Genomic DNA, 22,969 nt, shown 5'->3' on the forward strand with positions numbered 1-22,969 from the left:
TTTATTATTTATTTGACAGAGAGAGAGATCACAAGTAGGCAGAGAGGCAGGCAGAGAGAAAGGGAGAAGCAGGCTCCGGGAAGAGCAGAGAGCCTGATGCAGGGCTCCATCCAGGACCCTGAGACCATGACCTGAGCTAGAGGCAGAGGCTTAACCCAGGCACCCCAGAATACCTCTTTCTATATGAACATAAAGAATATGGTCAAAGGGGGTGCCTGGGTGGTTCAGTGGTTAAGCCTCTGCCTTTGACTCAGGTCATGATCTCAGGGTCCTAGGATCAAGCCCCGCATAGGCCTCTCTGCTCAGCAGTAAGCCTGCTCCCCACCCTCCCCGCCTACTTGTGATCTCTCTCTCTATGTCGAATAAATAAATAACTTAAAAAAAAAAAAAAAGAATACGGTCAAAGCGTATTCTCTGCCCTCTCTGACATTACAGCAGAGCTAGATCGTCTTGTAGGGTCTGACCTAGTTTAAAACTTTGGACTTCCATCTACAGAAGGGAGAAGAGTTCAAAGATAGGGAGGGTTTGGAACCGGGATCTTCCTCCTGCAGAATCATTGGAAGATTCCTTTGAAAAATAAGTGGACAGGATTTCCGGTTCCATTTCCGTCCCCTGGGGATTCTTAGATTCTCTTCAGGTACACTGTGACTGTGCTCCCCGTTTCACTACAGTGTCGGTTTGGGTGCAAACAGGCGCCCCGACGCACTCCCTGAAGCCTCTGCAAATAGAGGCTTCCAGCCGCTGACCTCCCGCCTCACAATAAACGGCAGAGCGGAGCCTCCAGCTGACTACATTCTGGAGCTGTTTTTAAGAACCCCGCGCCCGAGCGTGCTAGCTCTGGGCCGTACACAGAGTGGACCCGTATACTTCATACTGCGGTGACTGTACACAAACGCACTCTCCCCCCACGCGCACTCCCAGGCTGCGGGGGATTTAGGTCTTATTTTCAGCACTTGCTAAACTCTTGACAAGGAACTCTGAATCCCAATGATTTCTCCTACTCCCCCGTTCAGTGCTCACAATCCCTCTTTCGCAGCTTCTTCCCTCGCGCCGGATGCACTGGGCGGCCGTTGAGTACGAGCCTCGAGAATCTCGACCAAGACCCCAAACGCGGGGTGGCGGGTAGGGGGCAAAGCAGGCGCAGATGGAGCTAGAGGCGGCCAGAAACCGCCCGGCGACTCATGACGTCATCACGCCCCGCGCTGCGATAGGCCCTACCCACTCCACGCTGGTGAGGGTGCTCTTAGGACTCCGATGTAACCCACGTTGGAGCCTGAGGGGACATCTCGTGGACGCGCCCGGAAATGCACTCTAGAGAAACAAACAATAATCCTGAACCGCTCCAAAAGCCGGGCGGACCCATACAAGCTCCTCCCTGTTCCTTCCTCGAAGATCCGCCTCCATCCTCCACCTCGGCTGTTGATTTCTTTTCCTTTTGTGGACTCGGTCTTCGGCCTGCCAGGCCTGGCGTCTCCCAGAAGGCCCAGCGTCGGGAAGGGGTTTGCAGCTGCTCCGTCATCGTGCGGCCCGTCGCGAGCCCGCGCTCGTGTGCAGGCCCAGCTCGGTTCTTGGTCTCTGGTACGAGGATTCACGCGAGGCCCTGGTCTCGGTCCCCGGAGTAGGCCGCGACCCCAGGCGCCATGAAACAGGAGGGCTCGGCGCGGCGCCGCGGCGCAGACAAAGCGAAGCCGCCGCCGGGCGGAGGGGAACAAGAACCACCGCCGCCCCCGACCCCCCAGGATGTGGAGATGAAAGAGGAGGTGGCGGCGGGTGGTGGGTCATCGGGGGAGCCTGACAGCAAAGCGGCGGGGACGGCGGCAGCGGCTGAGCACTCCCAGCGAGAGTTGGACACCGTCACCTTGGAGGGTACGAGAGCCAGGGCCGGGGACGTGCCGTGGTCACGCATGATAGCGCCCCGGTGATGTAGCCTATCCTCGGGACCCCAGGGCAGCTTCCACCGCCCCCAATTCCTTAGGATCACTCTCAGTGCCCGTCCCCAACCACCCTGACATTCCTGACCCCAGGCCCAATAATGATCCTTCTCTCCAGGCTCTGGACTCCTTTCTTAACACACCTCCTCCCGCCTTACCCTGGTTGCATTTAGAAGTAAGTCTCACTGGGCCTGTGGACTCTCTCTCTCTTCTAAGTCCTCTCCAGTCTACTCTGTTTACATCCACCGAACTGATTCTAACGCCCCCAGTATGGGATTGGTCCTTCTAGAAACCAGTGTTTGTATTTATGTGTGCAAAGGGGGTCAGTGTGACGCAGAATACTGACCCTGAATTTTTAAGATTGTACAAAAGTTTTCTGTTATCTTAGCTACCTCTGGCGAACTCCTCTAAGAGAAGCCCCCGTACTCCGTATCTTGCTTCCTTGTTTTTGTAATTAAGGTACCCTAAGGATCCCATTGCTCTTTCTCTCCCTCCAGGCCCTTATTTTTGTTCTTAAAGAGTTTAAGCACATTACAGACTTTTAAGTTTTTAGGTGTCATCTTTGTTTGAATTCCTAACACTCACGTTCGACCTAAGCTGTGTACCAATCCCCCCATTTCTTTTCTCCTAGGTGCATGTTCCCAGCTTCTTACAGCCCTCTTGTTCCTCCAAGTTCACATTTCACTTTCCTCAGACCATCCTGTCCACATTTGGAGTGGGCAGAGTGAGAGCTTCCCACTGTGAATCTGGTGCTGTTTTCCTCCTCTGGATCGAGTGGAACGAGACTCTTTATTGGGTTTTCTCTCTTAACTGCAGGAGAACCTTTCTCAAAAACATGGAGATAAGCAAAGTTATGCTCCTGGGTGGTGTTTTTGAGGATGTAATGTTGACTGCATCAGTCCCTACTCTAAAGTTGGGCCACAGGCTCAGTATCTAATCAAGACACTTTTACCCAAAATAATGATAGCCGGTGGCAAAGGTGCTACTGGATTCATACATATGTTTCTTATAAAGCACTTCATGTTGTTGTTGCAAAGTAGTTCGTGTTTCATTGCAGGAAGTCTCAAGTAGCAGGGAATAACATCAGCCATGGTTGACATTTTTTTTCTACGAATTTTTGAGCTGTTCTGTAATTGAGATCAAGTTATATAGACAGTTTGGAGCAAGACATAACTAAATACAGCTGATTTTGTGTGCTTTCATTTAACATATCCATAAACATAGCATTCAACTTATTCCAGAAATGTTTATTGAATACCCGATATAGTGGCTAAGCATACAAGCTCTGATATTAGTTGCCTCATCTCTGTATATGAGAGTAATATTACCTACTTCATTGGGTTGATGTAAAGGTTAATATGCTTAGAACCTGTGTCCAGCACAAGGTGAACCTATAGTAAACTCTCTGTAGTGTTATCAGTTACCATTATTATGCCATGAAGCAGACCCAGGCAGTCTGTGCTAAACGTACAAAGGTAACTAAGAAACTACCAATTCAGTGCGTTCCCTTATTCTTGGACTCTTGTTTCCAGTTTTTTAGCATTGTAAATAGCTTTGCAGCAGTCATCTTTGTGACCCAAGTTTTTAATCTACCTTTATGATTATTTCTTTAGATTCTCAATATGCCTGAGTTGAGAGGGCATATGTTTTTAAAGCTTTGGATGGGTATTGTCCAGAGAAACTATACCGATTTACATTATACCAACAGAAATATCCTGTTCATCCTTGACTCTGTTATGATTTTTTTAAAGGATTATTTATTTTAGAGAGAGCACAAGTGTACAAGGTGGAAGGGCAGAGGGAAAGGCAGAAAGAATCTCAGGCAGACTCCACACTGAGCACAGAGCCCAGCACAGGGCTCCATCCCAGGACCCTGAGATCACAACCTGAGCCAGAACCAGGAGTCAGATGCTCAACCAGCTGCATCACCCAGAAGCTCCTCTGTGTTACGATTTTTTAAGTATTACCAATTTGGTAGTTGAAAACATTTCTATTTGCAATTATTCAAATGCTAGTGAAATATATTTTCATATCGGTTAGCTGTCTGCGTTTTGTTTTGTCTGTTTATGTTCATTTTTACTTATCCTAATTTACGCAAAGCTCTTTGTAAAATAAGATTATGACTGTAGTCACATTTGTCACAAATATTTTTCTTTTGTTCACACAGTTACACAGAAGGATTTTTTGCAGAGTGGAATTGATCATTCATGGGGGTAGGGGGGTGGGGGATTTCTCCCACTGTTTATATTTAGAAAGTCTTTTCCTATTTAGAGAACTGATAAGTCTCCATGTGTTTGTCTTGTATGTGTTTCTCATGGTTGCTTCTCCTTTCTTACTCCTTCTGTCACCCTCTACCCTTTCCCCCGCCCCAGCTTTATTTTTCTTTGTCTCTTGGTTATGTCTTAAAATCACTGAATGGCATCTGTAAGTATTGCTTAACCATATCAGGCAAAAGAAATGACCAGCAACATCTTGCCCTTCTATAAGAGGCTCCCTAGAACTACTTGTCTAGAGTGGTGGGAGAATAGGAATAATTAGAAGTAACATTTTTCTCTTCTGTGGTCCTCCTCAGACATCAAGGAGCATGTGAAACAGCTGGAGAAGGCAGTTTCGGGCAAGGAGCCTCGATTCGTGCTGAGGGCCCTGCGGATGCTACCTTCCACATCGCGCCGCCTCAACCACTATGTTCTGTATAAGGCTGTGCATGGTTTCTTCACCTCAAATAATGCCACTCGAGACTTTTTACTACCCTTCCTGGAAGAAGTAAGTGAATCAGGTGCTTTAAGGTACAAGCTTAGCCTCAGACCACACCTGACCCCCATCTCTCAATGTAATTGTTTCCCATCCTAAACCCTGTCATATAATCTGCTGTAGCTGACTAGCGAAACAATGCAGCCCATTTTAATACCCATTTGTCCACTAATAAGGGAACCATCCTGCCCTGTAGTATCATTCTTCTGAGTCAGGGAAAAGAGCTGGGAATCAGGACCCTTCCAGCCAAACTCTGTTCCTGCTGCTCCCCAACACCAACACTTTCCTCCCGTTGGGTGATGTTTCCATTGTCCTAGGAGAAGGTACCACCCCATCTCTGCCTCCAAAGCCTCACTGTGGACGTATAAGATGGTGGTTAAGAGCACAGATTCTGGAGGTAGAGTTGCATTTTCATCCCAGCTCTGTCATTTGGTACCTGTGGGACTTGGACAAGTGATCTAACCTCCTGATGCTTCATTTCTCCTTTGTTAAATGTGGCAAACGGATTTGGGGGATGCAGGGGAAGAAAGGAGTATGTGTAAAACTCTTAGAACTGTACCTAACACATAGTGAATACTGAAGTTCGTTTGGTGCTGGCAGTGGACTCTGTGTCAGGAGAGGCCTCTCCTTTTCCTTTCTGGCTGTAAAATCCCCCTTATGTCCAGGTCCTACCCCTTCTCACACCTCATTGTCCTTCGGCCATCTCCCTGTATGCTCATAGACTGTTCCGTAGAACATACTCAAAAAATCCCTTGAGGTGGAATGATGATGAATTTGTTGTTTGGGAACAGACACCCTCTTCCGTCTTCACCTTGAAAAAAATTTTTAACCCATATATCTCTACATTTACCCCCAACATGTTTTGCTTTTTGAGCTTTTGTACATTATGCCAGTTTTGGTGACTAGCTCTGATAAGTACAATGTATATGTCAATTTCTCCCAAATTTCCTTTGTTTCCACCAAAAAAAATTGTATCTCATTATTCTTGACCTCCTCTCTAGAATTATATTACCTTATTAAACCCTCTCTGATAAAATTTGCAGAGGTTCCAGGTGTAATGGTTTAATCTCTTAGATTGTAGGCTCTTTGAGGGGTCCTACATCATCCTTTCTGTCACCATTATGGTTTTTGTTTTGTTTTGTTTTGTTTCCATTTTTTTCACTTTTCATTTCTCTTGCCAGCCTCCTTGATTTCCTTTGGAAGGAGACTGTGCCATCTTTATTTTTATATCCCCAGTACCTAGAAGAATTTTGCATATAATAGGTACTTAGTGAATATTTATTGAAATACATCCTGAGTATTAAATAAATTCTTAACTGGTTGATCTGACTGAGCTTTTCCACAGTAATTCCTATCTCCTCCTAGCCCATGGATACCGAAGCTGATTTACAGTTCCGTCCCCGAACAGGAAAAGCCGCGTCAACCCCCCTCCTGCCGGAAGTGGAAGCCTACCTGCAGCTCCTCGTGGTCATCTTCCTGATGAACAGCAAGCGCTACAAAGAGGTATCCAGGACCAGTGAGCCAGAAGAACGGGCCCCCAGCGGTCCATGGGGTTTGTGGGAAAAACCGTCTCTGGTGAAGAATTGGAGAGAGTCCCTGGGTTCTTCATCATCCCCCTCGACTCTTTCCCCCATGTGGGAATGTGCTGAACCCCACATCCAGGGAATCCCCCTTAGACCCTATTGAGACACCGTGAGAAGGGGCTGGCACCGCGCTTCTCTGTGGCATGGTACCAGTGCGGTGGATTCTGTTAGGAAAAGGAGATTTGGAGATAGAATCCTGAGTTCAAATCCTAGCTGTACCTTAGGCAAATCAGTTTCTCCTGGATTTGTGTCAAATGGGGAAAACAGTGCCCAACTCACGACATCACTGTTGATGTTAAGTAAAATACTAGCACAGTGATCCACATAGAGTAAGCTTCCATGGTATTTCAGTAAGTGGCAGCTCTGATGACAGGACTGAACAGCTCTGTGGGTACTGCACTGCCACTGGCTCCCCAGCTGGGGCCAAGTTCTTTGTCAGTCACAGCCACTGTCCAAAGAATATGCTCAAGAAATGACAGGTCCAGGGCGCCTGGGCGCCTTGGTCATTGAAGCATCCGACTTTTGATTTGGGCTCAGGTCATGATCTCAGAGTTGTGGGATCGAGCCCTGAGTTGGGCTCCACACTCAGCGGGGGTGTGCCTGAGATTCTTTCCCTCCCCTGCCCTTCCACCCCCACCCCCCGCTTCAGTGTGTACATGTGCCCACCCATGTGCTCGTTCTCTCCAGTAAGTCAGTCTTAAAAATGAAAGAAATGACAGTTTCCTCTGCTCCATTTCCTGTTTTATTTTTTCCTTGCCTTGCCACGAGTTGGTTTTTGTTTGTTTTGAGATATAATTCACCCCCTTTAAGGTATACAGTTAGGGAGCGCCTGGCTGGCTTAGTCAGTAGAGCATCCACTCCTGATCTCTGGATCATGAGTTTGAGCCCAACACTGGGTACAGAGATTACTTAAAATTAATTAATTAAATACATTCTTTAAAAATTAAGGGTACAGGGGTGCCTGGGTGGCTCAGTGGGTTGGGCCTCTGCCTTCAGCTCGGGTCATGATCTCAGGGTCCTGGGATCGATCCCCGCATCGGGCTCTCTGCTCAGCGGGGAGCCTGCTTCCCCCTTTATCTCTGCCTAATTGTGATGTCTCTCTGTCAAATAAATAAAATCTTAAAAAAAAAAATTAAGGGTACAGTTAAGTGGGTTTTGATGTGTTCACAAGGTTGCGCAATCATCATCACTGTCTAATTCCATAATAATTCATCACCCCAGAAAGAAACCCTGTCACAGTTAGTAATCACTCCCCATCCTCCCCTCACCCCAGCCTCTGGCAACGACTGTTCATCTGCATTATCTGATTCATGGATTTTCCTATTCTGGACATTTCCTATAAATGGAATTACATAACACATGGCCTTTTGTGTCTGACTTCTTTGACTTAGCATGATGTTTTCTAGATTTGTCCACGTTGTAGTGTATATCTATATTCCAGTTCTTTTTATGTATGAATAATACTCCATTGTAGGGATAGTTATGAATAGCGCTGCTGTGAACATGTGTGTACAAGCTTTTTTTTTTTAAAGACTTTATTTATTTGACAGATCACAAGTAGGCAGAGAGGCAGGCAGAGAGAGGGGGAAGCAGGCTCCCTGCTGAGCAGAGAGCCCAATGCAGAGCTCGATCCCAGGACCCTGAGATCATGACATGAGCTGAAGGCAGAGGCTTAACCCACTGAGCCATCCAGGCGTCCCTGTGTACAAGCTTTTATGTGAACATACATTTCCAGTTCTCCTGGATTGATGCCTGAGAGGGAAGTTGCTGGCTCATAGGGTAGCTCCCCATTTAACTTTTTGAGGAGCTCCCACCTGATTCTCATTTGGCTGCCTCCACAGGCACAGAAGATCTCAGACGACCTGATGCAGAAGATCAGCACTCAGAACCGCCGGGCCCTGGACCTTGTGGCCGCGAAGTGTTACTACTATCACGCCCGGGTCTATGAGTTTCTGGACAAGCTGGATGTGGTGCGCAGGTACAGGGAGCCAGAGTCTGACCCCAAGGTTTAGAACTGTCCCTCAGGGCCTTCCCTACACTCCACCTCAAGGGAGGACTGATGGGTAGGTCAAGGGTAGAAGGACAGGCCGGAAAACATTTCACTCCTCAGCTTAAAACTGTTGGTGGCTCCCCATGTTCCTCAGGGAAGAGCTGAAGTCATGACAGCATGTGAGGCTTGGCGCCTGCTCACTACCTTCAAGTCTCTGCTTTTCCCTGCTCCCGTGATTGGCTGCCTGGCCATGCTGGCCAGGCAGGAAGTGTTCTTCCTTCCGCCTTTAGTGCTCTTCTCCCTCCTTCCTTCAGTCTGTGTTTAATCATTACCTTTTCAGAAAGGTCCTACCCTGATCAAGCTGTTTAAAATTGCAGCCCCATCCTCCTCACCTCCTGCGTTCCCCACTGCACTTACCCTGGTTTCTCCATAGTCCAGATCTCCTTCTGTCGTGCTACCTACGATGCCTGCTTGTCAGGATCATTGTCTGTCTCGTCCATTGGAATGCACAGTTGCATCCTGTTTGTGCACCTGGGACAGTGCGTCACACCGTGGGCACTCGAGAGTTGAAGAGTCAGTGAATAACCGGAAAAGCAGTTTGTGTCACTTGTTTTGGAATTGAGAGAGTAGAGGGGTCACAGCCGTTCAAAGTCGTTCGTCGAGACGTTTGACATGCTTTTCTCACCTTCGCGCAGCTTCTTGCACGCTCGGCTCCGGACAGCCACGCTCCGGCACGATGCGGACGGCCAGGCCACCCTGCTCAACCTGCTGCTGCGGAACTACCTGCACTACAGCTTGTACGACCAGGCCGAGAAACTGGTGTCCAAGTCCGTGTTCCCCGAGCAGGCCAACAACAATGAGTGGGCCAGGTACCTCTACTACACAGGTGAGCGAGGGGCGCGGCTCCCAGGCCAGAGGGGGTGTCTGGCTCCCTGGCACAGAGTGCTGGAAGATAGGGCGCGCTCGGTGCCCAAGGGGCCCGTTTGGCGCTCTGGCTTGTGAGGGGCTTTGGGTGATGCAGTTCTCCTGAGCCACTCTCTCCTCCGCACGCAGGCCGGATCAAAGCCATTCAGCTGGAGTACTCAGAGGCCCGGAGAACAATGACCAATGCCCTTCGCAAGGCCCCTCAGCACACAGCTGTCGGCTTCAAACAGACGGTGAGCAGCAGTTCTCCCTCTGCCGCTTACTCAGCTGATAATGCCTTCGTTCTCCCTTGCGCGGGGACCCCGGGAAGGCCTCCTGAACCTTCATTATCCAGGAGTTGCATTGCATGTCCCTTTGTGCATAGCACTGGTCAGAGCGCACAAAGCAGACTCTGCCTGCACCTCCCGTGGTTTATACTCTGAAAATTCTCCTTGGTAGATGGTTCAGAATGTTCCCCTTTCCCCGGCAGTCCTTATAGCCATGCCAGGCCTGGGCCTGGGTTGTGTTGAGAAACCCTAGACTCTTTCCTGGTCCCTCGCATGCCTATTTGGGAGCGGTGTTTTCTGTGGCCAGGGAGCCTGGGAAATCTCCATCAGACTGACAGATTTGGGTACAGACAGATCTCGGCCACCTGAGAGCTCTCAGTCACCAAGTACTTTTTGAGTGCTGACCTTGGTACTAGGCACTGTGAGCTCGGTAAACAGCATTGACTCAGCAAGGCTGGAGGGCCTGTGTAAAGTCACAGTCTGGTAGCCGGAATTTGGACCCACCTTTCCAAACTACAGACCTCCGTTCCCACCTTAACATGATTGCCACCCCCTCATCCCCTTGAAAGAGAACCAGATGGAGATGTACAGTGATTAGGTCCATCTAGTCAAGATGTGGTTTGTTTCTTCTGTTCAGAGGTTCGGAGAAAGACAGGTTTGGTTTTGGTGAAATAATTAAAGACATCTTAAAAATAGTTTAATCTGGTTTTTGATGATGGGTAGACTTTCACAGAAAGGAATGGCTTTTCAGACATTCACAGTACGTGTGCAGAATATTCAGAATATTAGATTGCTTACAACATGCAGTGAGTGTACCCTAAAGTCATAAAGATACAGGTAATCCGTATATAAACTGTGCCGTGCCCTGGGGAGAGGCATTCTGGGAGAGCGCAGACTGTACTGCCAGTGGCTGTGGGCCCCGTGGTGGAGGCAGGTGGCAGCGAGGAGCAGAGGGAGCTGGAGTGAGGTCTTTTTGGCCAGCAGACTGTGAGGGAGCCACCCCCCACCCCACCTCCCTAAGTTGCCTCCATGTCTTTTGGATTTGTCTCCTCTCTGGCATTACCAGTGCCTTTGTTTGAGCCACTGGCACTTCTGGTCATCTTCCCCGCTTTATGAACCCAATTTCCAATTTCCACACGCCCGCCCAGCTGAACAGAGCTCCGGGCCTGTCTCTGCCTTGCCCAGGAAGCTTGCATTGCTTCCCACAACCAGCCCAAGAGAGTATCACAGGTCCTGGGAGGGAGGCAGGCAAGGCTTATGATGACACAGCCGCTGCCACCGATGCCGCCCACTGTACGGACAAGGAAGCCCAGGACTCAGTCACTCAGCCTTTCCGAGCTAGTGAGTGAGGGCTAGCATTCTGTCTCTAAACTCCAAACTTGGTCTGGCATTCAAAACAGCACGTCCGCAGACAGGCCCCACGTCCCTCATGATAGCCTTCCAAACTTCTTGAGACATGTGCTCACGCTGGTGAGTCTGTCCCCTCGACCAAAACATCCTTCTCTTTCTGCTTCACCTAAATCCTGACGGCGTGTGCGTGTTAACTTGTGCCTCTTTCCTGGGTCTCCCCGCACTCCAGGGAACGGGGCAGCATCGGAGGTGTGTGGGGGTGAGTGTCGACATGGTCACCCACCACCCATCTTTCTTTCTTTTTTAAGATTGATTGATTGATTGATTAGAGAGCACAAGCAGGGGGAGAGGGAGAAGCAGACTCCCTGCTGAGCAAGGAGTCCGATTTGGGGCTCAATCCCAGGACCCTGGGATCATGACCCAAACCGAAGGCAGACACTTAACCAACTGAGTCACTCAGGTGCCCCAACCCACCACCCATCATAATGGCTTACTTCTCTCTTGACTCTGGCTGTCACATGGTTTAGCCCCCTGTGGTCCTGTTCGTCTTGCTTCGTAGGCAGCTCCTACATCACTGGCATCATCGCCTCCATTGTAATTTTCCTCGCTTGGTGCTAAGTCCACAGGAGGCACTATTCACAAATCCCTCATGGTTTTATGGAGAAGAAAGGGCCGGTTCTCCCCGGTAGTTCGAGTCCACATGGCCTATTGTCAAAGGTTCTGCCCAGGGGCCAAGTTCTCTACACTCACCTCCTTTCCTCCAATAATAGTCCACATCCCTAATCAGCATCTTTGGCAGATTCCTTAGGCCTCTGGGCCCTGTCTCCTCCTTGTTTCAGAGCCACAGGACCTGCCCATCTGGCCTGAACTTCCAGAGCATTGCTGTGGCAGCGTGGTGTGCACGTGGAACTTAGAGCTCCGTGTGGTCACGGGGGCAGCTCTTCCCGGTCCCTGGCTCTGGGTGCAGGCACAGCTCTGCACGGGCCTCATCACGGAGCCGCTTTCCCCGTTTCACAGTGTGTCCGAGTGCACTGATGCCCTCTTTCTTTCCCTCCTCCCTCCTGCTGGGGCTCCCTGCCCACTATGTTCCCGTGTCACATACCACCAGGTGCACAAGCTTCTGATTGTGGTGGAGCTGCTGCTCGGGGAAATCCCGGACCGACTACAGTTCCGCCAGCCGTCCCTCAAGCGCTCACTCATGCCCTACTTCCTTCTGACTCAAGGTAAGGCTGGTCCCCCTCCCAGAGCTGGCCGGACCCCTGACGCCATAACCTCCTCTGTGGGTTTGCCTGTTTGCATCATCTGATTCACTCCTCTCCCCCTCCAGCTGTCAGGACCGGAAACCTAGCCAAGTTCAACCAGGTCCTTGACCAGTTTGGGGAGAAATTTCAAGCAGATGGGACCTATACCCTAATCATCCGACTGCGGCACAACGTCATTAAGACAGGTGTGGGTCAGAGTCTGGGAGGGCCACTGGGAGAGCAGGGCACAGATGAGGCTTCTGCGATGGGTGTCCATGGGTGGGTGAAGGGGCTGTGCCCACCCTGCCCATGCCATTGCTCCTCCCTCTCCCAGGTGTGCGCATGATCAGCCTCTCCTATTCCCGAATCTCCCTGGCCGACATCGCCCAGAAGCTGCAGCTGGATAGCCCAGAGGACGCGGAGTTCATTGTTGCCAAGGTGGGGCTGACTCGGGGACTGAAGCCGCCATGTTCCTGCTGCATTTCAGGCCACAGGAATGGGAGAGGATTGGTTAAGGAGGGGGTGGCGTGGTCTTTTCAGGGAGTGCTGGTCTTAGAGTGAAGCCTGACGGTTTTCAGAGAGAAATTGTACACAAAGGAGCAGGTGAGAGTATAAGGAGGAAAGGGACAGGACGGGATGTTCTCAGGTTTAGAAGATGGGCTTTCTGGTGACCTTGCATCCCTTGGGGGGCCTGCAGGCCATCCGGGATGGTGTCATTGAGGCCAGCATCAACCACGAGAAGGGCTACGTCCAGTCCAAGGAGATGATTGACATCTACTCTACCCGTGAGCCCCAGCTGGCCTTCCACCAGCGGATCTCCTTCTGCCTCGATATCCACAACATGTCTGTCAAGGTGAGAAGCCGGGGCTGCAGGGGTGGAGTTGGCAGTACCCAAGGAGTCCTCAGAGGAGAAGAGCCGAGTTTCAGCCCATCTCTGTAGAGTCGCTGAACGGCAGGGCAGGGGCCTGGTGGGAACAAAGGACTCGGCCTGTGGGCCTGTAAGACCCTTGACTGCCTCTAAGGGTCTGGTTGCCAGGGAGGAGCAGGTGGATTCAGAGTGAAGGCTTCCAGATTTACTTCCAGACTGGAGTCCTTCACCTTCTCTGATCCTGTTTCTCCATCTGTAAGGCTGAGAGTGAAAGACCTGCCCAGCCTGCCTTGGCGCTGAGGTCATGAGATGCAGTCGCTGTCTCAGGGCACTTAGTGAAGCCTGAACTGTGGAGAAGGCGAGGCAGGTACCTCGTTCCACAAAAGGCTGTTAAGCCCTTATCCTGTGGCAGGCTCTGACCTAGGTACTGGTACTGTGTGTCAGATTTTTCCTGGTCTCTTCTTGCCTCAAGGAACTGGGGTTGTTGTTACCTTGCTTAAAATCAGGTAAATGCCGTGCTCAGGGAGACATGAGAGGCCCTTTGCAACCTGGTCCCCTCCCACTGGTGTTCCCTCCCCTCTCCCCCAACTCTCTCCCTGATTTTCCTTCCTCCCCCTCCCTTGCCCCGCCTACCCCCCCCCCCCAACCCCAGCTGGTCCCACTCTGCTCAGGCCAGGCCTTTTCACACATGGAAACCTCTGCCTGGAATGCTTTCCTCCATTCCCACAGCAGTCTGTTCCTTTCCTCCTTTCCCTCCTCACTGCCAGTCCCCCTCCCTGCGCCTTCAGGGACATTAGTCACTTAAACCTCCGGGTCTTCTGATTCTCTCCTTTAGCAGTTACCACGTGATGTAGTAATTCACTTACATGCCTAGCTCCCCAGTAGGCTCAACTGGAGATTGAATAACCTTCCTCCTGTCGTGGTGTCTGGTACACAGAAGGAGCACAATAAATGTAAGTTAAGTGCATGCCTTTTCTTCATCTGATTGCTTCTCTCTCTCCTGTGCTTCAGGCCATGAGGTTTCCTCCCAAATCATACAACAAGGACTTGGAGTCTGCAGAGGTAAGGTGCATTCTGCTTTAGATAGAACTGAAACATTCAGACTTTCTCCAGAGAGGGAAGAGGGAGGCAGTGTCTGGAAAGGCTTGGAGCAGCTCCAAAGCTTTGGCAGTCCCTGACCTTGGGGGGGAATGGGCTGGATGAAGCACTGTGTGAGAGAGCCCCACTGGTCCCCAGCAGCCCAGCCCTCACCTTACCTCTTGCTCCAGGAACGGCGTGAGCGGGAACAGCAGGACTTGGAGTTCGCCAAGGAGATGGCAGAAGATGATGATGACAGCTTCCCTTGAGCTGGGGGGCTGGGGAGGGTTGGGGTGAGTGGGGACTGGCTCTTTATCTACCCCCCCCTTGGGGTACCCTGCCTGGGGAACTGGCCCCTTTCCGTACATGTCTCACAGACTCATATGTGCGGGGGGTGAGGGGTGCAGGGAGCCGGCCACCCCCACCTCACCCCAGGACCCCTCCCCAGCCAGTGACATAGCACACGGTGGGCAGGAAGGTAGGCGGGCAGCCTCCCCAGGGCAGGGTCCTGGCCAGTGGTGTGGGCAGCAGAATGGGAGGGAATAGCCCTGTGCTCTCCCGGGAGTCGGGGACTGGAATTGGGACATGTGCTGGGATGTATGTTTTTTGAAGCTTCAATTATGATTTTTAAACAATAAAAAGTTCTCCAAAGTTCTTTGTGCATCATTTAGTGACAGTACTTTGCTCTCACACTCTGCAGTGTTGACAGCCAGATTTTTCTATCTAGCCCAGTGTGACTGTGGATGAGGACAGGGTCAAAGGCAGGGGGAGCCAAGGGCAGGGGGAGCAGAGGAGCAGATGCTGATCTGACACCAGAAGGGCCTCTCTCCTCTCTAACTGGATGGCCAATATTGGGCAAGTCACTAAACCTCAGTCTCCTTCCCCACATTTGTCCAATAAAGGATTAGACTCTTGAGCTGGATCTGAAGTTAGAAATCTAGACCTCTAGAGGATCAAGGGAAAGGCAAGGGACTGGCCTTTGGGTGAGGTCTGCAGAGGAGAGAAGGGGCTCCAGAAGTGGAGAGCAGGGCCTTGCCCAGTTGGCCCTTAATGGATGGGAGAACAGAACTGGGTCAGGCAGGACCCCCTCCCCCTCCCTGTGGCCCCGCCCACTTACTCCAGCTGTGGATTGGAGTGGAGGTGGGAATGGGTCTGGGTAGGTCTGGAAGTCTTGGGTACTGCTCCCCATCTTGGCTCATTGAATTGTGGCTGTGTGTGTGTCCCCTATCCCCCAGCCCCTGGTACCTTGCTGTACGTGTGCTCTGTTCCTGCCAAGAGCTCTGTTATCTGAGTGGGGCCTGGGGTTTTTTGCCTCCTGGTAACTGTGTTCCCTCTCCTGCTAACTGTGTTCCCTCTCCTGCTGTGCTCTGGCTCTCCAGCCCCTGGATTTCTACACCACCTCCAGGCTTCCTGCCTCACAATGATATATCCCCCTGGCTTCTGAAACACTCCCTTGAGATCAAATACTAGGAGGTGGTGTGAAAGTCCTAACTAGCTTGGAGATTCTTAGAGCGCATGAGGTGTTTGTGTCCTCCTGGGCCTTTGCCCATTGCCTCATACCCTGGGTCCAATGAAGTTTTGTTTGTTAGGAAAGGTACACTCTGTTCATACCAACTGAAGATTTTCATCCCCCAATATCCCTAATTTCCGCTAAAGGCATGTTTTAGACTGGCCTGGCTTTGGTTCCTGATCCATCCCAGCCGTGGTCACAGTGACTAGTCATTGCCCATTTGCTTTAAAAAGCTTTTACTGCCACCTCTCAGTGTAATGAAACTCTTAAAAAGAAAAAAAAAAGATTATCTGGGGGTGCTTGGGTGACTCGGTTAAGCATCTGATTCTTGATTTCGGGGGGGGTCATGATCTCAGGGTTGTGAGACTGAGCCTTGTGTTGGGCTCTGCACTGGGCATGGACCCTGCTGAAGATTCGCTCTCTCTCTGCCCCCACCCCCGACCCCAGGTTCTTGCTGGAGCACATGCAGTCTCTAAAAAAAAAGGAAAAAAAAAAAAAAGACTTTATTTTTAAATAATCTCTACACCTGATCCTGATGTAGGGCATAAACCTACAACCCCAAGATCAAGTGTCACGCGCTCTACCAACTGAGCCAGCCAGGTGCCCCAAGGTTATGAATCTTAACAGTCAGCACCCAGCTCAAAGTGCTTTAGACCCTCTCCTGGTTGGTAATAGAATGGAGAGTGTCACCCTGGTCTAGAGAACTGGGGGTCATTTGCCATGATTTCCTGGTTCTTGCCCACCTGGAATCTATGGACTATTTTTCTGTCTGCTCACTGGAAGTTTCTTGTAATTCATTCCCATTGGCTTGGTTTTCTCTTCCTGGAGAAGCTTAGTGTCCTTTTTGTGCTCGCAGAGTTCACTGTGCACTCCACCTTCTGGTTTTTTTCTTTTTAATTAGAGAACTACAGAGAAGCACGAAGAATAACATAACAAATCCCCACGTATTTCCACCCCAGTTTAATAAATGGTGACATTTAGTTATCAGTTCAAGTTTTCTCAGCGGAGGAAAACCATCACAGCTCAGTTGGAAGCCCATCTTGTTCCTTTCCCAGGCCCTTCCCTACCTTCCCTGGAGGCAGCCGCTCCCATGAATTCAGGGGTAGCCCTCCAGGTTGTCTTTATACCTTGTGTTAAGCAAAATATGGTTGCATTTTTAAATCTTTTAAATGACGTATCTATCACGTAAATGTAACTTGCTCTCCACTCACTCTTGCTTTTGAGATCTAGTCGTGTTGATACCATTCCTAGCACTGTCCTAAGCACTTTGAAACTGCACAGATAAAGCCGGTTAATTCCTTTCCTCATGGAGTTTTCATTCCATGAGGGGCTGAGGTGGAGGCATCTGTGGACATTGATTTATTTAGCCCTTTCCTGACTGGTGCGCATCAATTTGCTCTGACAGAGGACAGCTCTGTGTCTCCTGGTATGCAGGGACAGTGGATGTGATGTGCAAACTTTTTTTTTTTTTTTAAAGATTATATTTATTTATTTGACAGAGAGAAATCACAAGTAGGCAGAGAGGCAGGCAGAGAGAGAGAGAGGAGGAAGCAGGCTCCCTGCTGAGCAGAGCGCCCGATGCGGGACTCGATCCCAGGACCCTGAGATCATGACCTGAGCGAAGGCAGCGGCTTAACCCACTGAGCCACCCAGGCGCCCTGTGATGTGCAAACTTTTCTCAAAGGGCCAGATGGCACATTTTTAAGGCTTGTGAGCCATATGATCTGTCACAACTATTCATTTCAGTTCTGACCTTCTTGAAAGCGGCTATAAACAATATGTAAACAAATTAAGAACACCAGGGTTTGAATTGCGTATGACGTTTACATGTTAGGAAATATCCTTTTGATTTTCCCCCCAACAACTTAAAAATGTAAAACCCATTCTTGACACGAGGTGTCCATATCTTGGCTCCCAGGCTGAGTCTGCAACAAATGAGTCACCCCAGAACCCTTTGAGAGATGCTCCAGGTCCTGTACCAGATGAAAACAGGAAGCATGAGGGGAAGTCTCGGGCCAGTTCTGGCCATTGAGAAACACCTGGGAAAGCCTTCAGGAAGCTGGAAGGCGGAATGACTGCCAGGGGTCTCCAGAGCCAGGCCCTTTGCCAGAAGATGGTTCTGGTCCAGCTCAGCCTGTGCGACCTGACTAGTGGCAAGCCCTGGCTCTCTACCTGGTCTTTATCGTCCCATGCATAGGGCTGAAGTGGGGATCAAGCCCTGCTCTGGGAGGAACGACTCTCCGAATAGGAAGGTAACATAATGGGGATGGTGCAGGCTGGGGAAGCCTGACTCTCCCTCCCGCCTGGCCTGGCCATCGCCTCCTTCTGAGATCTGAGGCAAGACCCTTCACCTCACTGACCTGCCCTTTGTCTCTAATGGGAGCGATCCACATCCTTCCGCTCGGTTTGGAGGATGAAGGACGCAAGTGTGATGGAAGGTGCCTGACATATAAGAGGTGTCCAATAATTACCAGCTGACTTTTGGATTCTTTCCCTATGGAATGGAGGCCAGAATGCTTCCCAGGACGGGCAGCTCACTCCCCCTGGAAGCAGCCCACTCCATTTCTCACACTTCTGACCGCTGGAAAGCTCTTTCTTTCTGTTCATAGGAAAACTCGCTGGCTGTGGCTTGCGCTCCCTGTCCCACTTCCAGCCCTTGAGGTCAGGCAACAAGCTCTTCCTTCACTCCCCCAGTCAGAACAGCCTGTTTTCTTCAAATTCTGATCCTGAGTCCTCTCACCATCCTGGCTACCTTTGTCGGAATTAACGTATTTTCTCAATCAAACGTCCTACACACTTGGACTGTAGGTGAATTGATAGTCTGGGTCTAGGTCTGTGAGGCCAAACACTGATTAAGGGATTTAATGGTGAAGAGGCACCTGGATAGATACATCGGTTGAGCATCCAACTTTTGATTCATCTTCTGTAAAATGGGAAGTGGTTCCAGTACCTTCCTCATAGACTCACTGGAAGTCATACACTCGATAATGTGTGGAGAGTGCTCAGCACAATGTCTGGGGCCAGCGGAGTCCTCTGGAGGTTCTTTGAGGGAGGATGAAGGGACATGTTTGTGAAAGTGAATCTCCTGCCCCGCTGCAGTTCTAAACCCACCCCTGTGCTCCCGGAGAGCTGGACGCAGAGCTGGCCTCAGTCGGGGCACGGTGGCCAGCCTACGTGAGATAGAGTGGCCGACAGCCCACCCCCCACCCGCTCCCCGCCCAGCCCACCCAGTGGGACAGGGGACCTGAGGCAAGAGAACAAATCAGCAGGTGAAGTCCCTGCCCACTGTGGCCACCAGGGGGCACCCGCACCCCAGAGATGGCCTCACCCAGGCAGACACACCCACTCCTTATCAAGAGGTGTCCATTCCTTGGCTCCTGCTGAGGTAAATTGGGACGGAAAGTGACAGCCTTGGGTGTGGTCGAAGGATTGCTAGGCAGGCCCACTGGCCTGTAGGAAACCCTCAAGCCTGAGGCGAATTTCCAGGCTGTAACTCAGAAGATTGAGCCTGCTCTCCTTGACCTTGGGCAAGGCACATCCCTCTCTGGCTGGGTTCAGGGGGTGTAGACCAGACTCCAAGACTCGCGTGGCTCTAGGATTTGAGGCTGTTTGCAGTTTCTTCTTTCTCACCCCCAGCCCTTCTCCACCTCAGGGCTGCACACACTCTGGCAGGCGGTCAACTTGGCCAGGGAAGCCACGTGTTACAGACCCTCCCCCAGCTCCAAAGCACTGGGCCACCATTGGAGGGAGGAGAACCCCGGGAGGAGGAGGAAGGGCAAGGTCAGGTGAACCAAGAGACCCAGAGCCTCAAGGGTCTTGCTTCATTTGGGACAGACATCCGGTTTCCTCTGGTTTCTGCCAGGATTCTGGGGGCTTAAAGGAATGAGTCACGGGGGGGATTGGGGAGTTCCCAGCTAACCAGTTCAAGACAGGAAACTGGGATGATGCCCATCAATGTATGGGGTGGAGACAGGAGGCAAAACCCTAGTGTCCCTACCTCAGGCCCCGGGCCCCTCAGGAGGGGTCTCAGGAAGGCAGCCTTCTGGGAGTTTGGGAGGTAGAAATGGGGGCAACTAGCTTCTTCCCTCTCAGAATTCGGGGTCTAGGGAGCAGGTAGTTTGGGAGTCCCAAGGGAAAGCGCAAGCGGCTGCTCCCCCTCCTCTGGCCAGGAGGGAAGGAGGGAGGGGCCGCTTGGAGGCCTGCCTCCCACTGGGTCAGGCTGACCAGCCTCTAGCCTCGCCTGCCTGCCTCTGTATCAGCAGGCACAACCTCCCTCAGCGGCTCTGATCAAACACCCTGGGGCAATTTCGGGCCTGGGTGGGGTTGAGGGGGAGGAAGAGCATTTGAGGGGGACCAGATGTCAAAGAAAGAGCAGGGATTCCACAATTTCACAAAACTTTCGCAAACAGCTTCTTGTCCCAGCCCCCCCGCATTGTCCTGGACACCAAATTTGCATAAATCCTGGGAAGTTATTACTAAGCCTCAGTCGTGGCACCAGGTAATTTCCTCCCAGGCCTCATGGGCTCCCGTATAAAGGCCCTGTGCAGCCGGTCCCCGCCAGAGCCTGGCGCCCACAGATCCACCCAGACCTTTGGCTGAGCCTGCTCCCCAGAGCTCCATGAAGCTGATCGGTGAGTGTCCCGGCCACTGGGGGTGGGGGAGGGGAGAGGCTGGAGTGGCAGAGGGGCTGGGGGGGCCCCAGGTGGAAGTGGACCCCCTGTCTCCTGAGCACCCCCTGTCTGCTCTCAGCCCTGCAGCTGATACTGTGGTATGAGGCACTCTGGCTGGTTGGAGCAGCCGCCCCCCTGGGCCCTACCAGCTCCCTGCCCCAGAGCTTCCTGCTCAAGTGCTTAGAGCAAATGAGGAAGGTGCAGGCTGACAGCACCGTGCTGCAAGAGAGGCTGGTGAGTGAGAGGCGCTGAGGGGACGAGGGGACCTGGATGCTGGGAGAGGGCCAGTGGAGGAAAGAAGAGGGCCGAGCTGCAGGGAGGGAGGAAGGGGAAAGGGCTGAAGGGAGGGGAAGGGAGTGGTGAGAAGACATCATCAGGGAGGGGCATGGCCAAGGGAAGACCCCAGGGGAAGGGGAAGAGAATTAAGAGAGTGGAGCCCTGGAAGGCTGGCTGGGAAGTGTCTCAAGGACAGTGCCTGGATGGCCCAGATTCTGGATCACCATGGAGGGCAGAGTGGGCCTGAGCGGCCTGGCAGGACTGGGAGGGAGGGGAAGACCTTGGAGAAACAGGGAGGACTTCGGAAACAGGAGTCGCCGGGCCCCTCAGCTCCCCCTCACGCAGCATCCTTCCTGTCCCCAGTGCGCCACCCACAAGCTGTGCCACCCCGAGGAGCTGGTGCTTCTCGGACACGCTTTGGGCATCCCCCAGCCTTCCCTGAGTGGCTGCTCCAGCCACGCCCTGCAGCTGGTGAGTTTCTGGAGGGGTAGAGGGAGTGGAAGAGAGGGAAGAATGGTCTGGAAGTCTCTCTGGACCTCCAGGCCTTGAAAGGAGCGCCCGGACAGCACCCCCTAACTCCGCCACTCTGTCCCCCAGACGGGCTGCCTGCGTCAACTCCACAACAGCCTTGTCCTCTACCAGGGCCTCCTGCAGGCTCTGACAGGGCTACCCCCTGAGCTCACCCCTGCCTTGGAAACGCTGCAGCTGGACATCGGCGACTTCGCCATCAACCTCTGGCGGGAGGTGAGCCTCACTGGGAGCCACAAGGGTTGGACTGAGCTGGTCCCCAGAGATCATGCTGCAAGCCTGAGGATCCCAGTTCCTTAGGGTCAGTGTGGGAGGCTTCTCAGGGTGAGAGAGCTCCCACTCCAGGCCCCTCTTAATGCCAGCCCTTCCACTCGCCCTAGATGAGGGCGGGAGCCAGACCCTGATGTAGACCTCGGTTCAAGGCCAGCCTCCACCATTCACCCATCAACCGTGTGGTCTGATCCTGCACACCCCCCAGCCCTTCGCATTTCCTTAGCTAATCATGCCCACTTAGCTGATCTCCTCTTCTCCCCCAACAGATGGAAGAGCTCGGGGTGGCCCCGGCAGTGCCACCCACCCAGGGCGCCATGCCAGCCTTCACCTCGGCCTTCCAGCGCCGGGCCGGAGGGGTCCTGGTGGCCTCCAACCTGCAGAGCTTCCTGGAGCTGGCCTACCGTGCTCTGCGCTCCTTTGCCAAACCCTGAGCAAAACCCTCCCCAACCAGTGTATTTATCTTTATTTAATATTTATGCTTATTTAAATCTAATATTTAAAGACAAGAAAAAGCAGGAAAGAGCCCCGGACCCTTGGGTCCTTCCTGCCATCTCTGAGTTCCATTCTCCTGCTTGTAGCAGGGAGAAAAGCCCCTGTCTTCCTGTCCCCTGGACAGGGAGGTAGCTAGGTAAATACCACGTATTGACTCCTGTGACTGCTCCCCGGCCTGGCTCTGCGGTGGGCACTGGGAAGAACCCCAGTGAACTCCTTACCCCAAGGGTACCCACCTTAAGACCCCCGGGAGCATCAGGAAGTCTCCCATGTGGGAGACAAGAAAACCCTGTTTAATATTTAAACAGCAGTGTTCCCCTCCTGGGTTCCCCCTCGCTCTGGCCTCACCAGCTCGGCTTGCACATGCCCGGTGGGCTAGGTCTTGCTTCTCCTCCTGTCTGTCCCCTTCCCCACGGGCATTAGGCCTCCCAGGAGGTGGCCAGAGCGGGGAGGTTTGACCCTGGGGTCCCACGAATTTGCTGGGGAATCTAGTTTTTAAGATGTTTTTGGTCATATTTTGACTTCCTGTATGGGGAACCTGGGCATTGTTACCGTTCCTCAGCTTTCTGGATGCCCTAGAGCGACAATGACACGCTCCTGACACCTGCCCCACCCTCACCAGGGTCAGGATTCTGACCCTTCAAGGGCTGGGCAGAGGCTCCTGTATTGGCCTTGCTGGAGGGGGTGGTGGGACTGGGAGTGTTGGAGGGGAAGACGTGGAAGGTTATGTGACGGGGTATGTGAGAGGAATGCTCAGCTCCTCACCCTCCACCTCTGCCCCTACTTTCTCACTGTAGCCAAACTCTGATAATAAAATATCTTATTTGTCTCCAATAAATGCCTTTCCTCCTTCTTGAGTCCAGCTGGTGCCCAGCCCGGGGTGGGGGGAGTGGGAAGTCAAGTGGTGAATGAGGCCAGAGGGACAGAAAGAGGAGGTGCAGGGAGGAAGGGGGAGGAAGGGGGCAGTCCTCTAGCTCGTCAACACTCATGCCCTTAGCACGGGTCTCTCTTGTATCTACTCTGCAGGCACTGGGCTAAGTGCTAGGGACACTGAAGTGGACAAGGCAGGCGAGGTCCCTGCCCTCCCCGAGACACAGCCTAGTGGGAAGACGGAGGCGGATGGGCCACCATACTGGGAGAGGAGAACGTAGGGTTGGGGGTGGGGGTGGGGGTGTCTTAGGAGTCCAGACGCAGACAGACACTGAAGCGAGGGGGATTTAGTATCTTCCACCTCCCATA

The 22,969-nt window shown here is 52.1% G+C and overlaps 2 protein-coding genes across 2 annotated transcripts; both read left to right on the plus strand.

The window, feature by feature from the left end:
• Positions 1-1,211: 1,211 nt before the first annotated feature.
• On the plus strand, positions 1,212-14,632 carry PSMD3 (proteasome 26S subunit, non-ATPase 3). The gene is made up of 12 exons (XM_082704937.1): positions 1,212-1,866; positions 4,504-4,694; positions 6,048-6,185; positions 8,107-8,243; positions 8,951-9,141; positions 9,309-9,412; positions 11,904-12,018; positions 12,123-12,242; positions 12,371-12,474; positions 12,734-12,889; positions 13,916-13,966; positions 14,173-14,632. The coding sequence occupies exons 1-12, from the start codon at positions 1,641-1,643 to the stop codon at positions 14,248-14,250; spliced, it is 1,611 nt and encodes a 536-aa protein (XP_082561063.1). The 5' UTR covers positions 1,212-1,640; the 3' UTR covers positions 14,251-14,632.
• A 5,199-nt stretch (positions 14,633-19,831) lies between these two features.
• CSF3 (colony stimulating factor 3) lies at positions 19,832-22,568 on the plus strand. The gene is made up of 5 exons (XM_082704993.1): positions 19,832-20,122; positions 20,241-20,395; positions 20,801-20,908; positions 21,035-21,181; positions 21,505-22,568. Exons 1-5 carry the CDS (start codon positions 20,110-20,112, stop codon positions 21,667-21,669), a joined length of 588 nt encoding a protein of 195 aa, XP_082561119.1. The 5' UTR covers positions 19,832-20,109; the 3' UTR covers positions 21,670-22,568.
• The last annotated feature ends 401 nt before the right edge of the window (positions 22,569-22,969 follow it).

This window comes from Mustela nivalis (genome assembly GCF_964662115.1).
Source record: "Mustela nivalis genome assembly, chromosome: 17".
NCBI lineage: Eukaryota > Metazoa > Chordata > Mammalia > Carnivora > Mustelidae > Mustela > Mustela nivalis.

Bases quoted from the DNA above. Each gene is read 5' to 3' on its own strand.
- PSMD3 (XM_082704937.1), top strand. From the start codon at position 1,641: ATGAAACAGGAGGGCTCGGCGCGGCGCCGCGGCGCAGACAAAGCGAAG. The intron at 6,186-8,106 runs GTATCCAGGACC...CTGCCTCCACAG, and splicing joins ACAGCAAGCGCTACAAAGAG to GCACAGAAGATCTCAGACGA. The intron at 9,142-9,308 runs GTGAGCGAGGGG...CTCCGCACGCAG, and splicing joins CAGGTACCTCTACTACACAG to GCCGGATCAAAGCCATTCAG.
- CSF3 (XM_082704993.1), top strand. The intron at 20,909-21,034 runs GTGAGTTTCTGG...TCTGTCCCCCAG, and splicing joins CCAGCCACGCCCTGCAGCTG to ACGGGCTGCCTGCGTCAACT. The intron at 21,182-21,504 runs GTGAGCCTCACT...CTCCCCCAACAG, and splicing joins CCATCAACCTCTGGCGGGAG to ATGGAAGAGCTCGGGGTGGC.